This window comes from Phascolarctos cinereus, unplaced genomic scaffold (assembly GCF_003287225.1).
Source record: "Phascolarctos cinereus isolate Bilbo 61053 unplaced genomic scaffold, phaCin_HiC Scaffold_9;HRSCAF=440, whole genome shotgun sequence".
NCBI classification, from domain to species: domain Eukaryota; kingdom Metazoa; phylum Chordata; class Mammalia; order Diprotodontia; family Phascolarctidae; genus Phascolarctos; species Phascolarctos cinereus.
The window spans coordinates 251,413,956-251,439,980 of record NW_027556402.1 but is presented as its reverse complement, the minus strand read 5'-3'; the positions used below and the strand labels follow the sequence as shown (position 1 = coordinate 251,439,980).

General features: G+C 40.7%; 1 protein-coding gene across 1 annotated transcript; it reads right to left on the bottom strand.

Moving 5' to 3' along the window:
- Positions 1 to 5,666: 5,666 nt before the first annotated feature.
- LOC110200686 (membrane-spanning 4-domains subfamily A member 4A-like) lies at positions 5,667 to 20,942 on the bottom strand. The gene is made up of 7 exons (XM_020976081.2): positions 20,830 to 20,942; positions 17,579 to 17,741; positions 15,600 to 15,728; positions 12,735 to 12,791; positions 12,001 to 12,162; positions 10,792 to 10,893; positions 5,667 to 9,572 (listed from the first exon to the last, which is right to left on the bottom strand). Exons 2-7 carry the CDS (start codon positions 17,723 to 17,725, stop codon positions 9,435 to 9,437), a joined length of 735 nt encoding a protein of 244 aa, XP_020831740.1. The 5' UTR covers positions 17,726 to 17,741; positions 20,830 to 20,942; the 3' UTR covers positions 5,667 to 9,434.
- Positions 20,943 to 26,025: the final 5,083 nt, after the last annotated feature.

Genomic DNA, 26,025 nt, shown 5'->3' with positions numbered 1-26,025 from the left:
ACTTTTTATATTCTAATAAGAAGAGATTATACACATATCCCCTCAGAACCCTAATATCATCAGGTATCATACAGGGAGAATCATATTCAATAAAGCACCACTGAAGAATCTATCAAAATTAATTGGAAACAAATATTTTAATCCTAAAAAATAGGTAAATAAAAAAAGGAAATTATAGAAATAGTAGGGAATTCTCTTATATATAATGATATCATTAAGACAAAATATCAGGTTTTAGGGGATGCAGGCAAAGAAGTCTTAAGGGCAAAATCTATATCTCGAAATACTTTCATGAATAAAAGAGAGAAAGAACAGATAAACAAATGGTGAATGCAACTAAAAATAGAAAGCCAAAAAATTTAAATCTCATATTAACCATCAAAATAGATATCTTTAACATCAAAGAAACAATTAGTAGTATTTAAAAGAAAAAATAAATTAACAAACTAAGTTTTTTAAACAATTAGCAAATTTGATTTTAAAATAAAGAAAAATATCAAAAAGTGAAAATTATAAATGCACAACAAATAAAAAGAAATGAGAATGTTAGAAACTATTTTGTTCAATAGTATGCCAATAAAACTTGTCATCTAAATGAAGTAGACTAATACATACAATGTCCAAATTAATAGAACAAGAAATAAATAATTTTAATTAACACAACACCGGGGGAAAAGAAATTGAAAGTGGAGTATTGATGTCCTTCAAATGGAAAAAAAATAAACATTTGGATTCACAAGCACATTCTATAAATATTTAAAGCAAACTGTAATTCTAAAATTATACAAATTGCTTGAAAAAATGGGAAAAGAACATGTCCTATCAAATTGTTCCTGTGATATAAATATCAATGTAAAATGTCAATCAGGGATAGTTAAAACAGAGAAATAAAATCATAAACCAATATCCCTAATGAATATTTGATGAAAAAAATATAAATACAATCTTAGCAAAAAGACTATAACTATAAATTACAAAGATTATATACTATAACCAGGTTGTATTTATAGCAGAATTGCAGGGTTGGTTCACAATTAGAAAAGTTATCGAGTCCTACCACCATAGCACTATGTTAAAGGTCATGCTGATTTGTACCTGAAAGCAAATGATCATTGTAAAATTAATCAATCAATATTAAATAATTAACATTAATGAAGAACTATAATGGAGCATGCTAGACTTCAGCCCTTCATCCTCCAGGAATGACTACTCCCCACAATCTAACCGATCCAATTGGTACCACGGATTTATTTATTTTTTTACAATATTAGCATTATCAAGGATTATGAAGCCTTTTGGATGACAGACTGAAAAAATAACCTCGTCTGATTGCCTCTCCACACCCCAGGCCTCATAAAGGCACTTAACTTTCTTCTTCTGTGACTCATTTCCTCTCAACCCATTGCCATAATAGCAAGCAAAGATTTCACCTGAGGAAGAGATGTTGATACAACTCACCACTCTCAGGTTTCTACAATGACGTTTGTGGACAATTCCTACTGACAGCGCGCACCTGAACCCTGACTAGTGAACAAAAGAGACATTAAAACTCAGTTGAATTTAGTTCAAACATTTGTTGAAAATGCGAAGTAAACACATAATACTTATATAACATTCCACTTAACACAGTCAATCTCGCTGTTCCACCAATGCATGTAGTGTTCACACAGAAAGTGGGCACACACTTCAAATCCTAGGGTAGTAAGAGATGCATGAAAGGACTAGATGAGTCCAGGGCAGGTTACAATCAAGGGAACTGTAGACTTCAATATCTTATTTCTGTTTCAGGAACTGCTTATTTTTAACAGGAGGAGTGGTCCTTCTTGAGAATATCTTCTGAGTTCAAACAACTGTTCCACTTCTAATTTGAACTGATGCATGTTGTGCTAGACAAAAACAGCAAAGAGTATGGCATTTCAGATGGAGAAGTGGATTCAATAGGCTGCTTCTCTGATGATTCATTTTTTTTTAAATATAGCTTCTCTCCTAAACTGGATTTGCTTCTCTGCAGCAATAATACAATAATATCTGTCATTTCTAGTTTTGACTTAGTAGGTGCCTTCTAATGAAAGAATGGTTATATTCTTTTCAGGAAAAAAATCAGTGACCCTTATCTCAAGACTGACATAAATCATCCCAACTATGTTTCTTTGCAAAATTCTTCTTCTTCTCCACTTGTCAGCAATAACAGGCAATAATGCAAAGATGCATCTTCTTCCTCCTATTCTTTCCTGTCCTTTCCTTACCTGTCCTCTTTTCTTTCCTTTCCTTTTTTCTCTCCTCTCCTCTTCCTTCTCAGCAAGAAATGACAAGGGAAAACAAAATGTATCCTCCACTGCTGTTTCTTGGAAAAAATAATAAGCAAAAAAGAATATTGAATTGTACTCAATAAACATTTATTAAGTACTTACTAGGTGTATGGATAATAACATAAAGAGGCCTTTACTTGGCAAAGGGGGAGGCAGAGCTCTTCTGGGCATATGTCTGGCTTCTGATATTCATTAACAAACCATTTCTGAGTGTTTCTATCATAGATGGATTCCTGGGCTAGGCATCTATAAAAATGACTAAGTCTGGTATGCCCTATGGCCTGGGAAGGGACATTTGGACAATATTAAAATCCATCAGTATTGAAGATGGTAGAATAAAGGCAGGAACTCTCCTGAGCTCTCCCCCAAACTCCTCCAAATCCTTTGAAAAAAATGGTTCTAAACAAATTCTAAGCAACAGAACCCACAAAAAGACAGAATGAAACAAATTTCCAGCCCAACACTGAAAGGTTGACAGGAAAAGTCTGTTGTACCAGGCTAAGAAAGGAGTGCAGTCTAGTGCAGGCCATGCCACCACAAACCCGGTCCCAGCAAACCCAGAGCAGGCTTCAGGGGACTGAATCACTGGCAGCAGTGGTGGGTTCCAGACTTCTCAGCCCACAAATGCCAAAGACAATTCAGAAGGTCAATAAGAAAGGTCTGTCAGACCTGGGTGAGAGTGGAGCACAGTCAAGTTCCACCCCAGCACAACCCCTGAGCAGCGACAGCAGCTGCTTCTGAAGCTTTCAGCCCACAGATGGTAAGAAGATCAAAAAACTCATCAGAATGAGATTACAGTGGTCTCTTTGCTAGCAGTGAGGCAGGATTCTGTTGCTTTGCTCATACTTGGATCTGGGTCTCAGTCCTAGTTGGCAGTCCTGGGACAAGGAGGAGTACTAGCATAGCACAGCTTGTGGAAGCAATGGAGAGGGAACCCTCTTCACAGTTCCAGAACAGAAAAGAATGTTTGTGGTCACTCAAGACCAGAGCACAAGTCAGGAGAGGAGTAAACACCCCTTCTTAGATCATTCCACCTTGGAAGAACTAAAAACTTATAGGTCTTTAGAAGTATCACTGAAAACAGCTGCACAAAACCCCTGAAGCTTGGGAAGGTTTGCCCTCCACACTGGAAGCAGAGCTCTATAGAAAATACTCTGACTATAGAAACTTACTTTGGTGCCAAGGAAGATCAAAGCATACACTCAGAAGAAGACAACAAAGTCAAAGCTCCTCCATCCAAAGCTTCCAATGAAAATATGAATTGGTCTCAGGCCATGGAAGAGCTCAAAAAGGATTCTGAAAAGCAAGTAAAAAAGTAGAGGAAAAATTGGGAAGAGAAATGGGAGTGATGCAAGAAAATCACACACAAAAAAATTAGTCAATAGCTTGGTAAAGGAGACACAAAAAAGTACCAAAGAAAATAACACCTTAAAAATAGACTAACCCAACTAATTTAGATATAATGGCTGATACTATAAACAAACTGGGAGAGCAAGGAATAGTTTACCTGTCAGATTTATGAAGAACAGAAGAATTTGTAACCAAAAGAGAGATAGAGAACATTACAAAATGCAAAATGGACAATTTTGATTACATTAAATTCAAAAGTTTTTGCACTAACAAAGCCAATGCAAACAAGATTATGAGGGAAGTAGAAAACTGGGAAAGAATTTTTACAACCAATGTCTCTGATAAGGGCCTCATTTCTAAAATATATAGAGAACTGAGTCAAATTTGTAAGAATTTACAAGTCGTTCTGCTACATTCTATTTCTAAGAATCCACAAGTCATTTACTAAGTCATTCCCCAATTAATTAATGGTCAAAGAATATGAACAGGCAGTTTTCAGATGAAGAAATTAAAACTATGTATAGTCATATGAAAAAATGCTCTAAATCACTATTGATTAGACTTGTGAACTGATCCAGCCATTTTGGAGAGCAATTTGTACCTATGCCCAAAGGGCTATAAAAATGTGCCTACCCTTTGACTCAGCAATAACACTTCTATGGCTGTAGCCCAAAGAGATCATAAAAATGGGAAAAGGACCCACATGTACAAAAATATTTATAGCAGTTCTTTCTGTGGTGGCACAGAATTGGAAATTGAGGGGATGCCCATCAATTGGGGAATGGCTGAACAAGTTGTGGCATATGAATGTGATGGAATACTATTGTGCTACAAGAAATGATGAGCAAGCTGACCTCAGAAAAGCCAAGAAAGACTTGCATGGACTGATGCTGAGTGAAATGAGCAGAACCAGGAGAACATTGTACACTGTAACAGCCACGTTGTGTGATGACTAACTTTGACAGACTTAGCTCTTCTCAGCAATGCAAGGATCTAAGACATCTCCAAAAGTTTCATGATGTAAAATGCTATCCATATCCAGAGAAAGAGCTATGGAGTTTGTGTGTGTATCAAAGTATACTATTTGCTCTTTTTTTTTTCTTCTGTTTCATTTCTTCTCTCTTGTGGTTCCTCCTATTGGTTCTAATTCTTCTTTACAACATGGCTAATGTGAAAATATGTTTAATAAGAATGTGTATGTAGAGCTTATATCAGATTGCATGCCATCTTGGGGAGGGGGAGAAATTTTAAAACTCAAAAGCTTATGGAAGTGACTGTTGAAAACTGAAAATAAATTAATATTTTAAAAAATAGACTAACCCAAATGGCAGAAGAGGTCTGAAAAGCCAATGAGGAAAAGAATGCCTCAAAAAGCAGAATTGGCCAAAAGGAAAAGGAGGTCCAAAAGCTCAATGAAGAAAAGAATTCCTTAAAAATTAGAATAGAGTAAATGGAAGCTAATGGCTCTATAAGAAATCAAGAAATTGTAAAACAAAACCAAAAAAAGAAAAAAAAATAGAAGACAATGTAAAATATCTCATTGGAGAAACAGCTGATGTGAAAAATAGGTCAGGGGAGACAATTTTTAAATTACTGGACTATCTGAAAGCCATGATAAAAAAAAAAAAAGAGCCTAGACATCGTCTTTCAAGAAATGACCAAGGAAAATTGCCCTGACGTTCTAGAACCAGAGGGTAAAATAGAAATTGAAAGAATCCACTGATCACCTTCTGAAAGAGATCCCCAAAGGAAAACTCCCAGGAATATTATAGCCAAATTCCAGAGTTCCCAGGTCAAGGAAAAAATATTGCAGGCAGCCAAAAAGAAGCAATTCAAATATGGTGGAACCACAATCAAGATAGTACAAGATTTAACAGCTTCTACATTAAAGGATCAGAGGGTTTGGAATATGATACTCTAGAGGTTAAAGGAGCTGGGATTAAAACCAAGAATCACCTACGCAGCAGAACTGAGTTTAATCCACGCGCAGAAAAAAAGAAACTGATATTCAAAGAGATAGAGGAATTTATTGCATTCTTGAGAAAAGACCAGAGCCAAACAGAAAATCTGACTTTCAAATACAAGAATCAAGAGAAGCATGAAAAAGTAAACAGGAAGAACAAATCATAAGGGACTTATGAAAGTTAAACTGTTTACATTCCTACATGGAAAGATGATATGTGTAGCTCATAAGATATTTCTCATTATTAGGGTAGCTAGAAGGAGTATATATAGACAGAGGGCACAGGAGTGAGCTGAATATGAAGGGATGATATAAAAAAATAAAATTAAGGGGCAAGAGAAGAATGTACTGGGAGAAAGAAAAGGAGAGATAGAATGGGGTAAATCATCTCATTTAAAGAGGAAAGAAAAAGCTTTTCCGGTGGAAGGGGAAGAGGGGAGAGGTGGAGGGAATGAGTGAATCTTACTCTCATCAGATTTTGATTAAGGAGGGAATAACATACACATTCAATTGGGTATGGACATCTATCTTTCCCTACAGGAAATTAGGAGGCAAGGGGATAAGAGGGAGGAGTGTGATAGAAGGGAGAGCAGATTGGGGGAGGAGGTAATCAGAAGCAAACACTTTTGAGGAGCGAGAGGGTAAAAGGAGATAAAATAGAATAAACAGGGGGCGGGATACGTTAGAGGGAAATATAGTTAATCTTTCACAACATGACTATTACAGAAGGTTTTTGCATGACTACACATGTATAACCTATATCTAATTGCTTGCCTTCTCAATGGGGGGGGGAGGAAGGGAGAGAATTTGAAACTCAAAGTTTTAAAAATGAATGTTAAAAATTGTTTTTAAATGTAACAGAGGACAAATAAAAATGCCAAATCAAAAAAAAAAATCCATCAGTATTAAGGGGTAGCTTGAGTACATTAGATCCACGCATGGCCACACAGCCAATGATGAGAATGACAGGGTAGGAAAACAAATAACAAAATGCCCCATTGCCTAGCCCAAGATTTCTGCTGCTTTAGCCAGAGAATCCTTCTTTTCTTTTCCTTCCTCTTTCAAGGTGCAGGAAATGAATAGTAAACTGCTTCCTCTTTTTTTAATTTCAGAGAAAAAATTGCCACTCACCCAGCCCTTTGTAGGTCTGTACTCTGCTTCAATGAAAGGGATTCCAAGATGATGAACCAGAGACAAAAGGAGAACATAGAAGTTCTCGAACCCCTACATCCTGTTCTCTTCATGCTTGTGAATCCTTTCTGTAGATTGGTCTACTCTCTGATAGCAGGCAAGCTCCTATGCCTCCTGTTGTTGTATTGTTTCAGTCATATGCAGCTCTTCATGACCCCATTTGGGGGGTTTCTTGACAAAGATACTGGACTGGTTTGCCGTTTCTTTCTCCAGCTCATTTTACACTTACAGTCCTGAGGCAAACAGGGCTAAGTGACTTACCCAGGGTCACACAGCTAGTAAATGTCTGAGGCCAGATTTGAACTTAGGTCATCCTGGCTCCAGGCCCGGCACTCTATCCACTGTGCCACCTAGCTGCCTTCTACATCCTGTGAATTTGGACAATCATTCCCAGGAAAAACCCCACTTGGGGAGAAATGTGAGAAAGAGAAAAGGCTGGGCACATTCTATTGGAGCCCAGTTAGACTTCCTCTTCCTCTGCCTCCTTCTAAGGCCAGTCATTTGATCCAGGTAGAGCAATGGGGATATTCTAAGCTAAATCAAGGAACCAGAAATAGAAATGAGAGCCTGAGATCTCATGCAATCATAGCTTCCAATATAAACTGAGTGGTAGTATCTGGTAAATAACCAGATGAGCTACAGGGAAACAGAGATAACCAAGGCATGGAAATCCATACCTACTGGAGATGATGTGAAGGACCAAGGTGCGAGTGATTGCTTCTGTCCACAGCTTTGAGACAAACTTAGCTCAGAGATGTTGGCATTTAATTAGAGTATCCAAACCAAATGTGGATCAGCCAGAAGGTCTGCAATGTCTCCTCCCTCACTCTTACTTGGCCTGAGGATGTGGTCTCCCAGGGTCCTATGGCTATCACTCCACTCTCCTGGGGAAGTGTGCCTTCTTGCTTAGTTGGACTGCTCCTCTCTTTGGATACTCATTCGCTAGAAGAATGAGGGATCACTAGTAGACTGCCCATGGTCAGGGTGATTAGAGAAAAGGGAGGGTGAACAGCTGCCAAAATGGCAAGGGTTGGCCCCTTCTCTCTACATCCATGAAAAACTCTCTAAAGCCAGGGATTGGCCCTTGCCCCTCTCTTGATCTCACTAGCCTGGGAAGTTGTGGCCTGCACAACTGAATGATTCAGGTAACATATGTTGATAATTTTTGCAATTCGCAGGTTTCCTATCAAGCAGATCATCCACTCCCTTGCTCTGCCAATATAAACAGGCGTTGGGGGAGAACGTAAACTTCTCCTAGAGATAGACTCTTCAGAGTCACTTATTTCCCACCCTTTTGATCTGACCTTGGAGTTTTAATGCCTTTATCATCTCTAAACTTGGAGGTCCCCATGAACTATTCCTTACACGTTCCTATTCCCTTCCTCTCTAATCCCTGTGGCTCAAAGCTTCCTTCTTCTAGGCAAAACAAAACCAAAGCCAAAAAAGCTCTTCCCCTTATAAGTCCCCCTTACATATAAGTCCCCCCACCTTGTCCTTACTCAGCTCAGTCCTCTCCATCCATAGTTCTAATTCTTTTCTACCCTTCCTTCCCACTGTGAGCTCTAGAATCCCTGTTCATCAAATCCCCTCATTCTAGAGCTCTTCTCACACTGCTTTCATCTTCTAATGTTCCCTGAATCCTGGTTTTCTCTTAAAGATGACCTCTCTTGGCCCCTTCTCCAAGGCTGGATGCTCTGCTCACTGCCACTTCCTTGCCTACACAGTGCCAGGAGGAGGAGTTAACATGCTCTGTGTTCCCCACTGTCTTTGTCACACTTCCCTGCGCTCCCATCAATTAGCATCTATTTCTCCTCCTTGTAACTGCTTACCACTAGAGGGAAAGGAGTTTTTTTCTGTTTACCCAGTAAATAACATTGAATGGAATAGGATGAGGGTTTGAAAGAGCTGATTGATGAAAAAAAGTTGCCATTTCATTAACTAATGAGAGAATATTCCAATAAGTCTCTGAGTTATGTGAGGGCTTGACATAATGATATAAAATATGAATAAACATGTCAAAGGGCAGATTGAGAGGTGATCCACAAGAGAGTGCTGGTCAACTCTCTAATTCTTGCCATGTACATATTTGCACTGATCTGTGATTTCAGCAGTACATGGAGCTAGAGGGATTCATTTCAAGGGTCAGGGTGCCAGAGGAGCAGCAACCACAGAAGTTGAAGAACAAAGATGATGGAGCCCAGATCACTGGGGGTGGAATCACAGTATACCCTCAGGTAAAAGAAACAGAAGATTCCAAAGGTTGAGAATCCTCATTCAAGGGGGAGCAGGAAATCTCATTTTGTGCTACTATCCCCATCCCTTCCTGCTCCCTTGGGTTGTCTTCTAGGGACTCTGTCTCCCAGCATCCATAGGCTGACTGAGGCAGGCTCCACTTATTGGCTAGCCAATGAAAAATCTGATTCACTGATGTTTTTGCTGATACTGTTGTAAGCAAACACTGAGATTATTAGAGGACTATTGGGGGGGGTTGGAAAACAGGAAAGTAGAAGTCTGTGACCTGTGTTGAAAGTGACCATTAACAAGGAATTCCAGGAAAATATAATTGATTTGTTCTCTATTTCCTTAAGAAACAGTCAGGAGGGAAAAGGGAAGCATGTGTTCTATATGAAACTGTCAGGATGGCTTCCTGGCAAGGCAGTTGTGTCAGCAACTGGGCTCTGAAGTGTGGTCCCTTCTTTGCACGCTTCAGCAGCAGAGTTCTCTGGCACACGGGTAGGGGGAGGCATGAAGATGGCAACCTATAGAGGCAAGAAAAATCCCAGAGATGAGTCACCTTAAGGGTGCAGAAAGAGAGCTGCAGAGAGTATTAGGGCAGAAAAACTCTAGTGACATCGCCCTTCTGTGGAAGGCTGGCCCTGGTTAGACAGGACAAGAAGGATGGCCCTGTGAGGAGCTGGCTGGCCAGCTTGTCATATCCACTTGTCCTCCCTATCCACTCTCAACTCCTCCTCCCCATCACCCTCTTTTCTTCTCATCTTTCTATTTTCTGGCTTCCTTGCCCTCACGCCATCTCAATCTTTCTCTAGGTTCATTCTTAACTATACTACTCTCTGGAACTTGTTCAAAAAGGTTTAAAAAAATGTTTAAAGATTAACCCTGTAACTACCTCCTTCATTTAGGCTAAACCTAAAGGCTTCCCATAACCCAGGGAAGCCCAAGTCAAGCCGTCCCCAATTAATGAGACTTAAGGAGATACTGTCAGCCCAAATGAAGCATAGTTTGCCATACCCCAGTAGGTACCCTCTCCCTAGCCAGTCCTCCTAAGTGATTTGTCAATGGGTGTACCCCACACGCTTTCTAGCAAGACGCAGTGTCACAGAGAGAGACTCACTATCCCACGAAGTTATCAAATTCACCACAGCAGCACTCCCTTGTCTTACAGAGCCAAAGTGGGACATACAAGATACTCCTCTTACTCTTCTATTTTTAATAGGAATATAGAGCCTCACCTTGTGAGGTGAATGGTAGAGTCTTGGGGGAGTGGTGATGGTTTGGGAGGAAGATTAGAAGGATGAAGCAAAGACTTGCACTTCTTTGTGCCTGGGACTTCCTGACATGTCCTCACTGGTCACCTCAGGGCTTGGTTTGACTCTGACATTGGATATAATACTTAAGAGCAAGGGTGGGGAAACTGTGGTGTGGAGCCCACATGTGGCCCTTTAGGTTCTCAAGTGTGGCCTTTTGAATCCAAACTTCACAGTATAAATCCCCTTAATAGAAGCATTTGTTCTGTAGAACTTGGACTCAGTAAAAAGACCATACTCAAGGACCTAGAAGGCCACATGTGGCCCTGAGACCACAGGCTCCCCACCCCTGCTTAAGAGCATGAAGGCAGAGACATACAAATCCCTAGTTATCCTCTCTAAAGATAGCTTGTCCTCTCACTAGTCTCTGATTTGACCTGCTGACTGATCCTCCCAGGAGAATCAGAGTTACCACATAGCATCAGCTACTCACCCCACTATACACACAGCAGAAAGCGTTGCAGCCAAAGGCTGAGACCGCAAGCGAGATGGCAAACTCTAAAATATTTAAGATCAGCAGGAACACATTGCCTCCCTGGAAAGAGAGACCGAGCAGAGACAGTTGAAGGGTAAACAAGGCCCACCTCTAACAATTCAGGAAGAAATGAGGTGAAGGAGAGTACTAAGTGGGGCAAGATGGGAGGTGAAGGACTGTCCTGAGACAAAGCTTGAAACACATTAAAGCAAACATTAAAGTGACATATGAACGTTAACTCTTATTATTATTACTACCACAATGATTATTGTTAATAACCATAAGGCACATTCCAACGGCACTTTCAGATGCACAAAGCACTTTCATCACAATAATCCTGTGAGGTATGTTGTGCAAAGATGATCCCCACTTTGTACACTGGGAAGTGAAGGTGAAGAAATACCTGTCTATGGTCGCTCAGATCTACAGCCTTTGTGCTCCACCCCACATGCAATCCACCCTGGCATCCATCTGGCCCTATCATAGGTATTCAGTACAGATTTTTTTCATTAAAAAGACCCTAAATTCTCTAGAAGACAGAATTGTGCATCCTTTTCAAGACAATAAATGTTAATCGATCGATTGATTGTCCAAGGTTTGATTTCTATTGGTGTTTTCCTCGCAGTTTGGGGGGCTTCTGGACTGTTCGGGTAATCATCGGCTACTCCTTGAGGTCCCACAGCCACCTGAGGTGCCTGCAACCACCAATCAAAGGTCCAGTCCTAGGCATGCACTTCAAAGTTAATAATCCGCCAAGGGAGAGGTGAACAAAGACATTTGTTGGAGGAACTCCGACATGCTGAGCCTGCTCCTAATCTCTAGGTCCAGTTTTAGTCATCCCTCTGTTCTACTTCCCAACCAAATGAGGCTTGGATCCCCTATACCCCAACGTTGCCCTGCTCTCTCCCCTTTCAATGGCATTGCTCACACCAACCACAGGCCAGGGACAGGCTGTGGCACACCCTCACCCTTACTTTTGAAGTTCATCTCTTCCTTGAAGGACCATCTCAGTTGACATCTGAAACATATTCTTGACTCAGCACTCCCTCCACCAAGGAAACCACCTTCCTTGAAGGTTCAGACCTCTACAAAACCCTTCATGTCTCTGCCCTGGCCTATAAAGATTGTCAGTTCCAAAGATATTGGCCCCAGTTTGGAAGTACTTACCAGTAATAGAAGGTGACTAAAAGCACAGACAACATAGTAACCTTCTTGGTGACAGTAATAGTAGTGGGCATGTTCAAACATTACCAAGTTGAGTGAGAAAAAGATGATTCCCAGCCCAGCCACCACGGAGCTAACAATGTTCATTGCAAGGCTGCTTTGGACCTGAAAGCATAGAAGAACAATCAACCCATTAACACATAGTTATGGAGTTGTTACCATGTATTCAGTCTTGTTCAAGACACACATGTGCATCCAAAAGCAACAAGAGAAAGATGTATCTATTGAGTGCCTACTGTGTATGCAAGACAGTATATCCGGCACTGGGGATGCAGGGACTGAGGGGAAAAAGTGCTCAAGTCTCAAAAGCCTTCCATTTTACTCAGCAATGCAACATGTGCATGGGAATCCTTTCTTTACATAAAGATAATTGAGGAGGTCAAGGGAACCGAAAAGTCAAGAGAATGATTTTTATTTTTGCCAGTATGACTGTAGGCTCTACCAGGTAGTAATCTGAGTAATGGGAGAGCAGTCAATAGTGATTCATCCCCTCTGTGACCCTAGTTACAAGCTCTGCCATGTGGCATTGACCAAGCAAGCCTACCATAGCCCAGCCAAGAGTTGCTGAAGTTGTCTCTCAATAATCCTTCTATTTTCCCCTCTCCTTTCAGAAGGCACAAAAAAAGATCAGAAGTTTCTTCCTCTTGAGCTTCAGAGAAAGAGTGAATGCCACTCACCAGAGTATTTGTCATTCTGTTCTCTGCAGCAATGGAGAGGGTGCCGGAGATGATGAACTGTGGACAAACATCAATACCTTAAAACCTTCATTTCTTTCCATAATGGGCTCACTCTTCCCTACCAGTCACTGAAACCTGACTCCCCCATCCACGAGAACTGTATATTTCTGATGGATCCAACATATGCTCTGAGAGCCTTTCAGACATATGGACAAAGGACGAGTAGACAAGCCTTCCTTCTTTCACAGTGAGAATTAGTACAAACCATTCTGAGGTTAAGTAACCCTGCTCAAAAAGAAAACAAGGCTAGTCTCCCATGGCTTGAACCTAATGAAGCCCTACTGCACCATTGTAGTGACTACTGGCCTTTCTAGATATAAAGTGCCCTATCGTGGATGATACATCCTAGAATTTTGCCAGGATTGAAGTAAAACTCACCGATTTATAATTCAAAGACCACACTGTCTTCCTTTTCTCGATGATCAAGACAAATGCCATCCTTCAGCGCTAAAGTGCTTCTATTCTCCATCATCCTCTCAAAATCAGTGACATGGGCCTACAACCAGTTCTGCGTATTCTTTCATGTGTTTGCAGATGGGGCTTGATCTGTACCTAACAATGTGAAGTGATCGAGGGCAGACGATTGCAATCTTGTTGTCTAATTATTGCCCAGGATCTCTCTCATAGCATTTACCCACTGCAATCCGAAGATTATTCTCTGGGGGAAAAAAATTGAACAGTCTTCTCCACACCATCCAGTAAAATGTTCATACCTCCACCTTGAGATGAGGCATTTCACCTCTTTTGGTCTTTCTCTTCACAAATATAGTTTGCTCTTTATATGTACCACCCACCTCAGCTCATTCTGAGCTTCGGTGTTCTTGACACTATTCGTATTGTACCCTTCTGGTAGTTTCGTTTGTTTTCTTTACCCTCAACCTGCATAACCTAGTCATGTATTTGCTTGCATGTTTATATTAAAAAATCAAAATTCCCAGACACTGAATTCTTTATACAACTCTTAACTTTTTCTCTTACTTAGAATTCTTTCTCTTTATTTCATAATTTCATTCTTTAATGTTTCTCATTCCTCCTAGTCTAGCTATATAATATTAGGTCATGAGATATTGCATAATCCTAGATTCCCTAATTTCCTTCAGGATTTACCCCAAGAGCTAGTGTGAATATGCCACCCAGCTATTATTGCCCCCTGAAATCCCAGTGCCTTTACTGTGTGTCTATTCTGTATTTACTTTTATGTGTGAAAGGGATGGAGACTGGTTTGTTCTTCTCTCTTCATTGCCTCAATCAAGGTGCATGGACCAAAGGAAGCATTTAAGATTACTTGTTAATCGGATGATTGATTGATTGCACTCCTCCAAATCTGGGTACCATGACAAACTGTAGTAGGCTTTCATTTGGATGTGGATATGGATATATATGTATGTGTGTATGTGTATGTATACATATATATATATATGTACACACATATTTTTATGTTATACAAGTTTCTTTTCTACCTTTTCTGGCAATTGAAAGAACTATATGATAAAGGGATAATATCTCAGATATTCATTAAAGCAGGACCCTTAAGGGATTTTTCTGGGCCCTTCCAGTTTTTCACTTTATACTATTGAAAGTAATATACACACTTTACTAAAAAGATACTATAACAACATCTACAGCTTCTGGGTGCTCATGGGGGGGGGGGAAAGCATTGTTTTGCTGAGATATGATCAGATTCTCTGAACCCTCAAGAACTTTCTGTGTTTATTGGCATCTTCCTCCTAAGAGAGAGGAAATCGTTTAGAGTTACCTGTGTTTCTCTATACTGTTCTCTGTAGCTTGAGAAGAAGAAAAAGAAGAGGAGAGATGAGATTTAAATCTGCTTTGCTATTTGCTATATTGATGTATTTTGCTTAAAAAAAAAAAGATAAAACTGCATCTCAGCACCCTACTAAGGATGGTTGTATCACATCTGTGACCCAAGATTAGTAAAAAAGGCAGATTTGCATAGCAGAAGAGCTATGGGAATGAGAAAGGAAACAAATAGCAGAATTCTTTATCTAGCAGGTACAAAATATACTTTTCCTCATATGCATATGTACACACACACACACAGATGTGTGTATACATATATGTGTATATATACATATATACACACAGTTAATTCTCAACTTTTTCAGAGGTAATATTCCTAGAAAACAATGTGAAAGGCAAAAATGTGAATGTTGATACATTGAACCCATGAGAAATAATAGGTTAGGTTCCTGTGACCCCAAAATAAACTGTAACCTTTCATTACATATTTCTGAAAATACAATTTTCTGCATATACTTCTTTGCAACAAAACATTCATTCTGATAATATGCTATTTTCCTAGCACGTACATGTGTATGTAATGTGTGTGTATATAATACATATGTATGTGTGTATATACGTGTGTGTGTGCATGTGTCAACCTCTTCATATGCATGTATATATACATTTTATATATATACATATATATATAATACATTTTATATATATGTGTATGTATGTATGTATGTATGTGTATATATATATGTGTATGTGTGTATGTATGTGTATATATATGTGTATGTGTGTATGTATATATGTATATATATATATATATATATATATATATATATATATATATATATATATATATATATATATATCTCAACCCTTCCTCATATGTGTGTGTCTGAGTGCATATCAAGCCTTCTCTATATCCCCACTGGAAGTAGAGGAAGGAAAACCATGGGCAGAAGGCACATGTTGTTGGGACCAGGTTCCCTCCAGTGTCCAGGTGACAAAGAGGAAAAATACATTTCAGAAACAGTTTTCAATAACCCTACTCACAAATGCTGATCCCCAAAATATGTAGCCACTTGGCCATAGAAAATAGTTCACTCCATAAAAGTTCCAAGGAAGGAAAGTGATGAGCATTCCTAAGCCAAGGTTCATCAGGGCAATCAGGATCTGGACAGTCTAGAAGAGAAAGAGATTCTCATAAGAAGACATAGAAAAGACTGATTCACTTCTCTCCAGACATGGAGCCAAGGGTCCATGGAGCCCTCCACAAATGCCTAACTTTCCAGAACCTCCCTGGGCTCTGGAAAGAGCCCATAATACCTGGAATGTAGTAGGGATTTAATAAAAACTTTGTAAATTGGCTAATTGAATGATTGCTTGGTATTTTAAGACAGAGAAATTAGGATTGACTTCTGGCTCTACTGCTTCTAACCTCTAAAACTCTGGGCAAGTCCCTTTGTCACTAGAGATTCTCAGTTTATTCATGAGTCAAATGAAGGGACTGGACTGAAAGATCTCTAAGATTTCTTACAGCTCTAAAATCTTATAATCACATGAGCACCTGAGAGGCAGGGGCAGTGGGATAAGGTGGCTAGAGAGCTTGATAAAGGCTCCAGAAGAGCTGGTTTCATGGCCTATGTCTTACATATACTGACTGGCTGACGCCAGACATATGATTTTACTTCTTAACGTCCCTGGTAACTTTCTAAAATTATAAGTGATAGATACGTTGACTTGTATTTATAATGGTAAGGGAAATTTCCTCATCAAAAGTTCCCTACTACAATGAACTTATAGGTCCAGGTTAGAAAAACTAAACAGTTAAATAATTGAAATTTTACAAACCTAATTATATTTCCCAAAATAATGCACAAAGCGTGTTTAGTAAATTTTGAAGCTTTTACAAAATTGATTACTTTTAATAAGGATAAGATCAAGGGCAATTTTGTATAGTAGAAAAATAGCTGGTCCAGGAGTCATAGTTACCTGGATTAAAGATCTGCCTCTGACACAGACAGGCTGTGACATCCTTAATAAATCACTTAAGCTCTCTGGGCTACAGTTTCCACATCTATAAAAGGAGGGCATTGGACTCCATTATCCCAAAGTCCCTTCCACTTCTAAATCAATCATCTAATAATCCTATGATTCTGCCCCTTCCATATGCTGGTAGTATGGCCCTAAGCAAGTCACTTTGCCTCTTAGTACCCCCCCTCCCAACCTCCTAAATCCCTCTGGAAGAATATGCTGCAGAGCACATCCTAATTTTACTTGATAAAGCAAATTTCCTCTTTGAAAGCACCTTATACCAATTAAAACACTGGTTTGGTCCAAAACCAAGGGAAAGACAGCCCCCTTGGTCAACCCTGGGGTTATTCTTAGTGAGTTTAGGAAAACTGGTATGACTGCATATGCCTGGAATGGCCATTCTCTGTAGTCCATGGGCTATTGACTCATCCTTGCAATCCAGTTTGCTCTTTCTCCATCTCTCCATGTAGACGATAACCAGAAACTATACTTACTGAAATAGCTTTGAAAGGTTAGTGCAGGGGTGGAGAACCTGTGGCCTCAAGGGCACATGTGGCCCTGTAGGTCCTCAAGCGCAGCCCTTTCATTGAATCCAAACTTCACAGAACAACTCCCCATAGAAAAAAGGATTTGTTTTGTAAAACCTGAACTCAGTCAAAAAGTCTACGGCAGGTTTGTTGCATCCTTGGACAAGCCACTAAACCCAGCAGGGCCTCAGTTTCCTCAATTATGTAACGAGGGAGGGTGGACCAGATGACCTTTGAGGTCCCTTCAAGTTCTCACAGCATCCTAATATAGTGATGATTTTGAAGGTCAGGCAATCATTCAACAAGCATTCATTATACATGCTCTGTGAGCCAGCTGCCATACCAAGCTCTGCCCATCCAAAAAACAAAGCAGCACCAGTTTCTTCTGGCTCTCAAAGCTACAATCCTATAAGTCTCTCCAACTTAGAAACTACAAATCTGCTCTCCCAAGGATTTAGGACCCTAACGCACCCCCAATGCCTTGGGCTCCGCTCTCAGGAATTTCTGCAGAGATGCCTTCAATTGGTAAGATTGTACCGTTGACCCCTGTGGGATGACAATGGGGCTTGTCTGAGGAAAGGATGGAAATATTCCCTTTGCAGCAGCCTGGGACTCCATGAGGTCACTTGTGATGCTGTAAGAAGAAAAGAGAAGTCATATGAAACAGGGGCTCAGGGATTCCCCTCCTTCATCACTTCCCCCTGAAAAAAAAAGGTGGATGACATTGTATCCAAAAGAAGATAATGCAATCTTAGGCCACAGTAAGAGAGATATGGTGTCTGGAGTAGAGGGTGATATCGTCTTCTTCCCTGATCAGACCACAACTGGATATTGCATTCATAAGAATAGGAAAGCACTGATAAGATAGAGAGCATGAAGAGAAGGGTATCTACAATGGTAAAGGGGCAAGAGACCATGCATTATGAGAGTTTATGAAAGGAACTGGGAGTGGTTGTCCTGGAGCAAGTTTAGGTTGTTCAAAGGATAAAATGAAAAGCCTTGAAAGATAGTGAAATCCAAAGGCAAAGTGTCATGTCCCTTCCCAGGGAAAGAGAACAATCCTGAACATTTATTTTATTTTTTTTTTGGGGGGGGGGCCAGGCAATGGGGTTAAGTGACTTGCCCAAGGTCACACAGCTAGTAAGTGTTATGTGTCTGAGGCTGGATTTGAACTCAGGTACTCCTGAATTCAGGGCCAGTGCTCTATCCACTGCGCCATCTAGCTGCCCCTCTGAACATTTATTTTTTTTTAATTGTGAGTATAGGTTTGTGGGCATGGATCCAAATATACACTCTCTATCCCAGTCCCAGATGTGACCAAAGACACGTGTGCAAGAAAGCTGGGTTGTGATCATAGATCAAACCTCATGACTGATTGGTGTCATGTCAATATCTGTCCCAAATAAGAAAGGCTGAGTCAGGCCTGGGGTCCTCCAGAGACTTTGAACTCCAACCACAAGGTCAAGTAAAATGTGGCTAAAAAGTTCATCTATTCAACTTTGGGAACCCCCTCCCTTTGACTGAAGATGCCTGAACTGGAAGGTGAGTGACTCCCCATGTCCTCCTACTGTTTCTAGCTGATCCAAATGTCTAAACTGTGCTACATCTTGTCCAGACATCTACCAGGATGCTAGGGCCTGGGCAGCAAGGACACCTTGCCATATACATCTCATGCATGCCCTCCCCATTCTTTGTCTTTCCTTATCCTCAGGGAACGAGGATCAGATTGGTTCTGGAAAGGACTTAGCAACTTAGAGCCTACATCTACACTCAATAGCCCCTGTGACTAGTAGACCAAAGCACTCTTCCCTTACACCACTTGATTATACTTTTTGGACCCTATAGTAAAGTTGAGACTGTCTCACTTTTGGATTTGTTTCCTCACTTAGGGTATCTAGAAAGGGGCCAAGCATCTACTAGGTACTTCATGAATTCTTATTAGTTGGCAGTTTGATTGAGGGGAAACTGATTGGATGAGCCAGACAATTGGGATTATTGATCTGAATTAAAGGTGATGGTAAGAAACAAGCTTTTCCAAATATGGCTATGAAAAGGATCCATTTTATCATTATAAACCCTCCTTATGCCAGAGGCAAAGACACCACACAGCCTAGACCTGTCTCCGGAAGAGAGAAAAGATAGACTTCTCCCAGCAACCCCTTCAGTCACTCAATTCACCATGGGGAAAGAATGGGTCTGTAATGAGGGAAATAAATATGGGAAACTAGGTTTGGCCAGCTTCCAGGAGCTCATTCTGCTTGATAACTCTACTCCCCAAATCCCTTACTGAGAATCTAGTATGGGCCCAGGCTTGGTATCAGTTATGCCAATGGGGAAAGGGGCAAAAGAGTAGCTGGTTGCCTGAAATCTCATCATCATGGAGTTTGATCTCGTTTTGATACTCAACACCTTTTCAGTGCTCTCAGCTGCCTCTCTCCTCTGATTGGAGAAATGGCGAGCAGAGCAATAAACTCCTCACACAGCCTTCCTTCCAGATAAACTCTCCATTTCCCATCAGTTGATGTGTTAGGTTTTGACTGCATGATCATCATGCCCCTTTACCAGGTACCTTCTGACAGCCTCCCCCTCCCCCTTTTCAGCTTCCTTTTGCATATTGTCTCCTCCCAATAGATTGCAAGCTCCTTGTGGGCAGGAACCATTTTTCTTTTTATTTTTTGTATCCCCAGACTTGGCACACAGTAGGTACTCAATAAATGTTTGCCTCTGACTGTAACTTTCTCCCACATCTCACTCTGGCCTGGGAGAATGGATGGACTAATAAAGAGAACCTTAAAAGGAAGCAGTCTAAGGTACCTCTGGAGAGGTAGATATGCTAGGAGAAGAGACTGCTCTAAGAGGTCAGAAAAGAGATTACTGTGAGCTATCCCAGTGACCACAAGACCAGGAATCTACCAGGTAGTAGAAGAACTTGAGATGCTCTTGAAAGGGCAGTAAAATCATAAAAATGGAGAGGTGAAAAGTGAGTTTCTGTAGGCTGTAACTACCAATGTCCCCTCCCCCTCTCTCTTCTGCCCATCATTCACCCTCTTAAAGATTAGAAAGCTCTCATGATACTCTGCGGGATAGTAGCTAGAATGAGGGTACATCCTATGTATGTGTCAAAAAGGGGTAAGGCTCTGTTCCAGAGCCCTATCCCCTAAGATACCTCTCACTTCTCCAGACTTAATCCCATCTGCACAATGAAATGTGGGAGTGACTGTCATCAAAGGAATATTTTTCTCCAAGTCAAGAGGCCCTGGTTGTACCTGAGAGCCAAATAATGAATTTGGGGCTGAGAAATTCAGGGAGGAGGGCTCAACAGGGCACATGTCCGTTCCTCTTGTCCCCAATATCCAGATCAGAACTGGAGACTCCTTCCAGCTGCCACTAAGGTAAAAATATTTGTGAGGCACAAGGGGATCCCCACTATAAGGCAGTTCCTTCCAGAAGATCTTAGCCTGAGTCAGACCAGGAAAGAAGAACTATAATGTCCCAATGTCTCTGCCCCTTGTCAAAAAGATCCTTTATCCTCATTTATGCTTCTGATCAAACCTGCTCTGTCCTGTGATCCAAGGAGGGAGGGCTGACTGAAGAGCCCCCTCAAACCAAAGACATGAATACTCCTTCTCCCAGAGGGATCTCCTTGGGCCCTTCCCATCCTCATCTTCTCTAAGTTTCCACTTTTGCTAGAATCAGCTATGGGAGCCACCTAGGGTGCTTACCTGCCCGCTTCAAGTCTCCCTCTCACACTTTACCATTCAGGAATCAATGTGCATCAAGATGAGGCTTCCCCTTCCCCCCAACCCAGGGTTCCACCCTATCCTGTCTGCCTACTTCCCCCTGACATGTTTCCCATCTCACTGTGGTTTCCTCTACCTTAAAGGATGTACAGACGAGATGGCATCAAGGAGAATTTCTCAACAAGGTGGACCGTTATTTCAACTATGTAGGAAATAACTAATGTTTCATTTTGTATTGCAAGAAATCTTTTCTTATTTTTTTTAAAGTTTTGATTATAAATTCAGCAATCATAAACCATCAGGCACATTTCAAGAAATGAAGAAGAAAAGAGGGAAAGACTGTACAGAAAACTGAGTGGCCAGCTCACACATTGTTTTGTTTCTATTATTTTTTAAAGAAATCTATGTGTGAATGGCCCTATTCATATACAAATGCGTTTGTGAGTCAACAGTCAAAAAGCAAAAACACAGTCTCTACTCTGAAGGAGCACCCATTCTGATGGGAGATGCAGCATGTAACTAAACTGAATATAACTGAAGATAAATTGAAGATAATTTCAGAGGGCGAGGTGGCATTTGTTTGTCTGGTGGTGAAGGAAGAGAGAGAGAGAACCAGAAACATCCTTTTGCAGAAAGGGGGATTTGAGCTGAATCTTGTAGGAAGCCAAGGAATTTGGGAGGTAGAGGTGAGAAGAGCATTCTCCTCCTGGGGTCAACCAGTGCAAAAGCACAGTGAAGCATACGGAGATGGAACGCCATGTACAAGGAACAGCAAGTAGAAAATGTGGCTGGATCATAGAGAGGAGCAAAATGTAAACAGACTGACAAAGCAGGATGAGGCCATGTTATGAAGCACTTTAAATACCAGGCAGAAAAGTTTAGATTTGGCCTTGGAGGTAATAGGTGGTCCAATGGAGTTCTTGAGCTGGAGTCAGATTGTGCTTGACTAAGTTCACTTAGGCCTTGGAGAAGAGGACAGCTTGGAGTGGAGAGCAACTGGAGACAGAGAGACCAACCAGAAAGCTATTGTTGCAATGGTCCACGAGAGAAGCGGTAAGTGCCTTTGCTAGGGCGGTGACTGTGTGAGTGGAGAGAAAGGGATAGTGAAGTGAGAAACAACAACACTGATGACAGATATATGTAGGAGGTATGTAAATTAGGAGTCTTTTTCCCCCTTATTTTCCATTATCATTCACTTTCTCACTCCTTCCCCTTTGTTGCTGGATCTCAAACCTGTCAAAACCTCTTTCCAGGATGGACAGTTTTGTTTTTCTTTTTTATTTCAGTTTTCAGCAACTTCAGTCTTTGTCCCACATGCCTTCTGGGAGGATGTTAGCAGGCCCAGCTGGATGCTGGCCACTTTCCCTGTGGCTTAGAAGAGTGCCACGTTGCCTCACACACCTTGCCCTAGGTCCCTCTGTTCCTCATTTCCTGGTGCAGCAGAGTGTTGCCCCACCTTGAGAATTCATCTGCCTTTTGCTTTTGCAACATTTTTACCTTATGGTGGATGGTGGAGGACTGGGTGTTGAGTGAATAAATTATGGGTTAAGGCTTAGCCTTCTCTACTGTTAATTCATTAACATTTTACCTTATTTTGATTTTTCACTGTCCTAGATTGTGGAGGGAGCTGAAATTGGTTTTATGTCTTATACATAATTCCTATTTTGGAGAGGTCATAATGATTAGAAATGTCTTATCCTCCACAGTGTTGGTCAAATGAATGGGAAAGGGCTAGTGATGAGTCAAGATATGGAAGTTGCTCTTGTGATGGTCCAGGAGAAAGATGAGGAGGGTCTAGTTGAGTATTTGTGTGACTGGAGAGAAGGGTACACATAGGAGAGATGTGAAATTAGAAACAACAAGATTTGATGACAGATTGAATAGATGGGCAAGTAATAGAGTCAAGGATGACAAGGAAGTAGAAGGATGATGGTAGCCTCAGCAGTAATAGAGAAGTTTGGAAGAGAGGAGAGTACTGGGGGGGAAGAAAATGAATGTGTAATTCAGCTTAACAGGTTAATGACAAATTAGTCAGTATACCCTTTCCTTTCCTTGTTTAAGGCCTTTGAAATGCTTTATTGATTAGCTTTGTTCTGGAATATCTCCACACACCATCTACCTCCCACACCCCTACATTCAGTAAGCTTCTTCCCTTATTGCCTAATGAGTCTCAGGAATACCTTGTTTTCTTCAAGGAAAAGCACTAGGCCTGGAATCAGGAAGACTTGAGTTCAAATCCAGTCTCAGACACTTACTAGCTGTAGGCTCTAAGCAAGTAACTGCCTCAGTTTCCTCAATTGTAAAAATGGGGATAATGTTATCACCTAGTTCCCAGCTAAAGCACTTAGCTCAGTTTCCAGCACATAATAAGTGCTTAACAAATTATTGCTCTTTCCTTTTTCCCCTCAAGACTCCCTTCAAACCCCGGTTATTGCTTGAGACCTTTCCTGGCCCAGTTGACAATGTAATAGCGTAGTCCCGCATCAAAAGCCTTCCCCTCAACCCCACGTTAGTACATGTAGAGAAGGAGGCACAGGAAAGGAGTGCCTCAGATACAGCACCCTTAGGTTTCAGGGAGGGGGAACCTGCAGTCTTGAAGCCATACATGGCCTTCTAGGTCCTTGGGTGTGCTCTTCAGACTGAGGCCAAGTTTTACAAAACAAATACTTTTATTGAGGGGATTTGTTCTATGAAAGTTTGGTTTTAGTCACAGGACCCCATTTGATGGAGAGGGCCACACTTGGCCCTGAGGCTGCAGGTTCCCCACCCCTGGATAGTCTGGGGCAGGGTGTGCTGCCGGGGCTGGTGGAAGGAAGGCTACAAATGACAGTTAGCAATGACTGTCAATGAAAGGAGGTAAGAGGTCCTTCCTAGGGAAGAAAATGCACCTGTAAGTGCTCAGGAACAAAGCATTATCAACATGAAAGGCTGAAGTTGTATCTAAGAACATGACAATCAGTTCTAGGCTGAGAGAGGTAAACTGCTATCCCCAAAGAGTTTGAGGAAGAAGGATGCCTGAGAGGGCACAGGCACCAGGCACTGCTTCTGAGCTCTGAGAAGCCAAGGCTACCAATGTCCAGAAGAGCTGACAAAGTATATGTTGACTTGCCAGGATTCAGGATTAAAGACCATCAGCTAGTGTTCTGACATTTTCCTGACTCCATAAAACCTGAGTTGAAATAAGGAAGAAGATCTGAAGAATAGTTTGGAACTTCCAGAGAATGTAAAGAGCACTGGACTTAGAATCACAGACCCAAGGCTCGAACTCTGTCTTTACGAATGCCTATGTGTGTTGCCCTGGGCAAAAAACTTGTGCCTTCTCTCCTCTTCCTTTGCCTTACACACGTTATGTAAACCTCTATGATACAGGACATAGGAACTACAGTAAGGACAATAAAATTCATAAACTAACCAAATGCTGTCCTGCCCTCTCTCTTCACTCCAACCCCCCACAAAAAAAAAAAAATAGAAAAAAAAAAAGAAATCATGGCTTATTTCCTTGGGCGAGGCAAAGACAACCAGAGTCTACTGGTGGCTTCTCTTGACTTGAAGTTTATGCTTTGGACATTTTTTTTAAACAAAAAGGAAGAATGTTTATGGTGTGCACAAATATGGAAGAAGTGTGGATCAGAGGACAGAGGGCTGGATTTGGCAGCAGAGAACTTGGATTTAAGTTCTGGACCTACCATTTCAGCTCCATGATTTGAAGTGAGTCTGTTACTCTCAGTCTTTATCTAGAAAGAGATGACCTCTAAGACTATTTTCAGCTCTAAATCTCTGATCCTACTCGAGGTCATGACTGTTTGAAGAGGATTATGTTATTTATAGCTGGAAGGAGCCATGGAGGTCATCGGGTCCAGTTTTCTCTTACTATATATAGAGAGAGAGCTACTTAAATTGCCATTTTTTTAAGATTATGAGAGGAGTACGGTTCCCTTGTGTTTTGGGACAAACTATTACCTTTGATGGCTTAAAAGAATAGTGAAAAGACTGAGAGAAAAGTCTAAAAGAACTGCTTTACATTGAGAACTGTTTAACTTTTACCTTTTGAAAACAAAGAAGCATTAAGAAATGAATTCCTGAGAAGACACTATAATTGGCATTTTGAGAGAGCTGAATGGTGGGTCTGTGTTTCCAGACTGGATGATTGGAGGTGACATTGAATGTGACTGTTGCCAGAGCAGATGCCTGTTCAGTAATTACTTATGTCTTTTTATTGTTCCTTACATTGTTAATAAATTGTATAAACCATGAATTTAATACATATTTAAACTAAGGAGACTGGTGTGTATAGATGTGGCTTTTTGTATACTTTCTGTATAAGTGTGGCCAATACAGAAAGAGATAAGTAAAAGTTTACAGAAAAAGAGCTTTCTTTGGTTTAGGTTACAAATAATGTTTCATAAGCTGGAGTAGGGGCTCAGAAATGATCAGCCAATTAATATGAGAAATGTTGCAATTTTAGTAATTAGTTGGAAATTATCAGAACACATTTTATTTCCCTGGAACCTAGGATGAAAATGAAGTCATATAATTGAATCTCCCCATTTTATGTATAAAGAAACTGAGGAGCAGAGATGTTAAGTGACTTTTCAATGGCCTCACAAGTATTGTGTCAGAGGTCACATTCAATTTCAGTTCCCATGATGTCAACTTCAAGACTCCAGGGTCAATACCCTTTCCACTGAATCACACACTACAGCATATGGAGCCTTGAAGGAGTCAGAAAAGCTATAAACAGAGTCAGATCTGGAGTCAGGAAGACCTGACCTCAAATTGTGCCTCACCCACTTACTTCCAAGCTATTTGACCCTGAACAAGTCATTTGTCCAGTTTGCCTCTACAGCCCAGAGTTACTATGAGGATAAAATGACAAATTACTTGTAAAGCATTTTCCAAACCTTAAAGAGCTATATAAATGATAGATATTATTGCTATTGTTGTCATAAGCATAAAACCCTCCTTAAACTCATATTTAGATTGGTACCTCAGAGCAGCTGGAGGAAGGGACACCAAAATGCATTCAGGTCTGATTTCTGTGAATTGTTCACTATAATTTTGCCAGATCCAGCGGCCAGAATGTCTAAATTCTCTAAAAGGGAACATTGGAAAAACAATAACTTTAGGAAATAAAAATACCTGACATGATAGCTAGCTAGTTAGCATTTATATAGCTCT

What these genes read in the sequence shown, in the direction of transcription:
- LOC110200686 (XM_020976081.2), bottom strand. Translation starts at nt 17,725, where the DNA reads ATGGAGTCCCAGGCTGCTGCAAAGGGAATATTTCCATCCTTTCCTCAG. An exon ending in CGGAGCCCAAGGCATTGGGG is followed by an intron (nt 15,729 to 17,578) that starts GTGCGTTAGGGT and finishes TTTCTCTTCTAG; the next exon opens with ACTGTCCAGATCCTGATTGC. An exon ending in ACAGAATGACAAATACTCTG is followed by an intron (nt 12,163 to 12,734) that starts GTGAGTGGCATT and finishes CTATGCTTTCAG; the next exon opens with GTCCAAAGCAGCCTTGCAAT.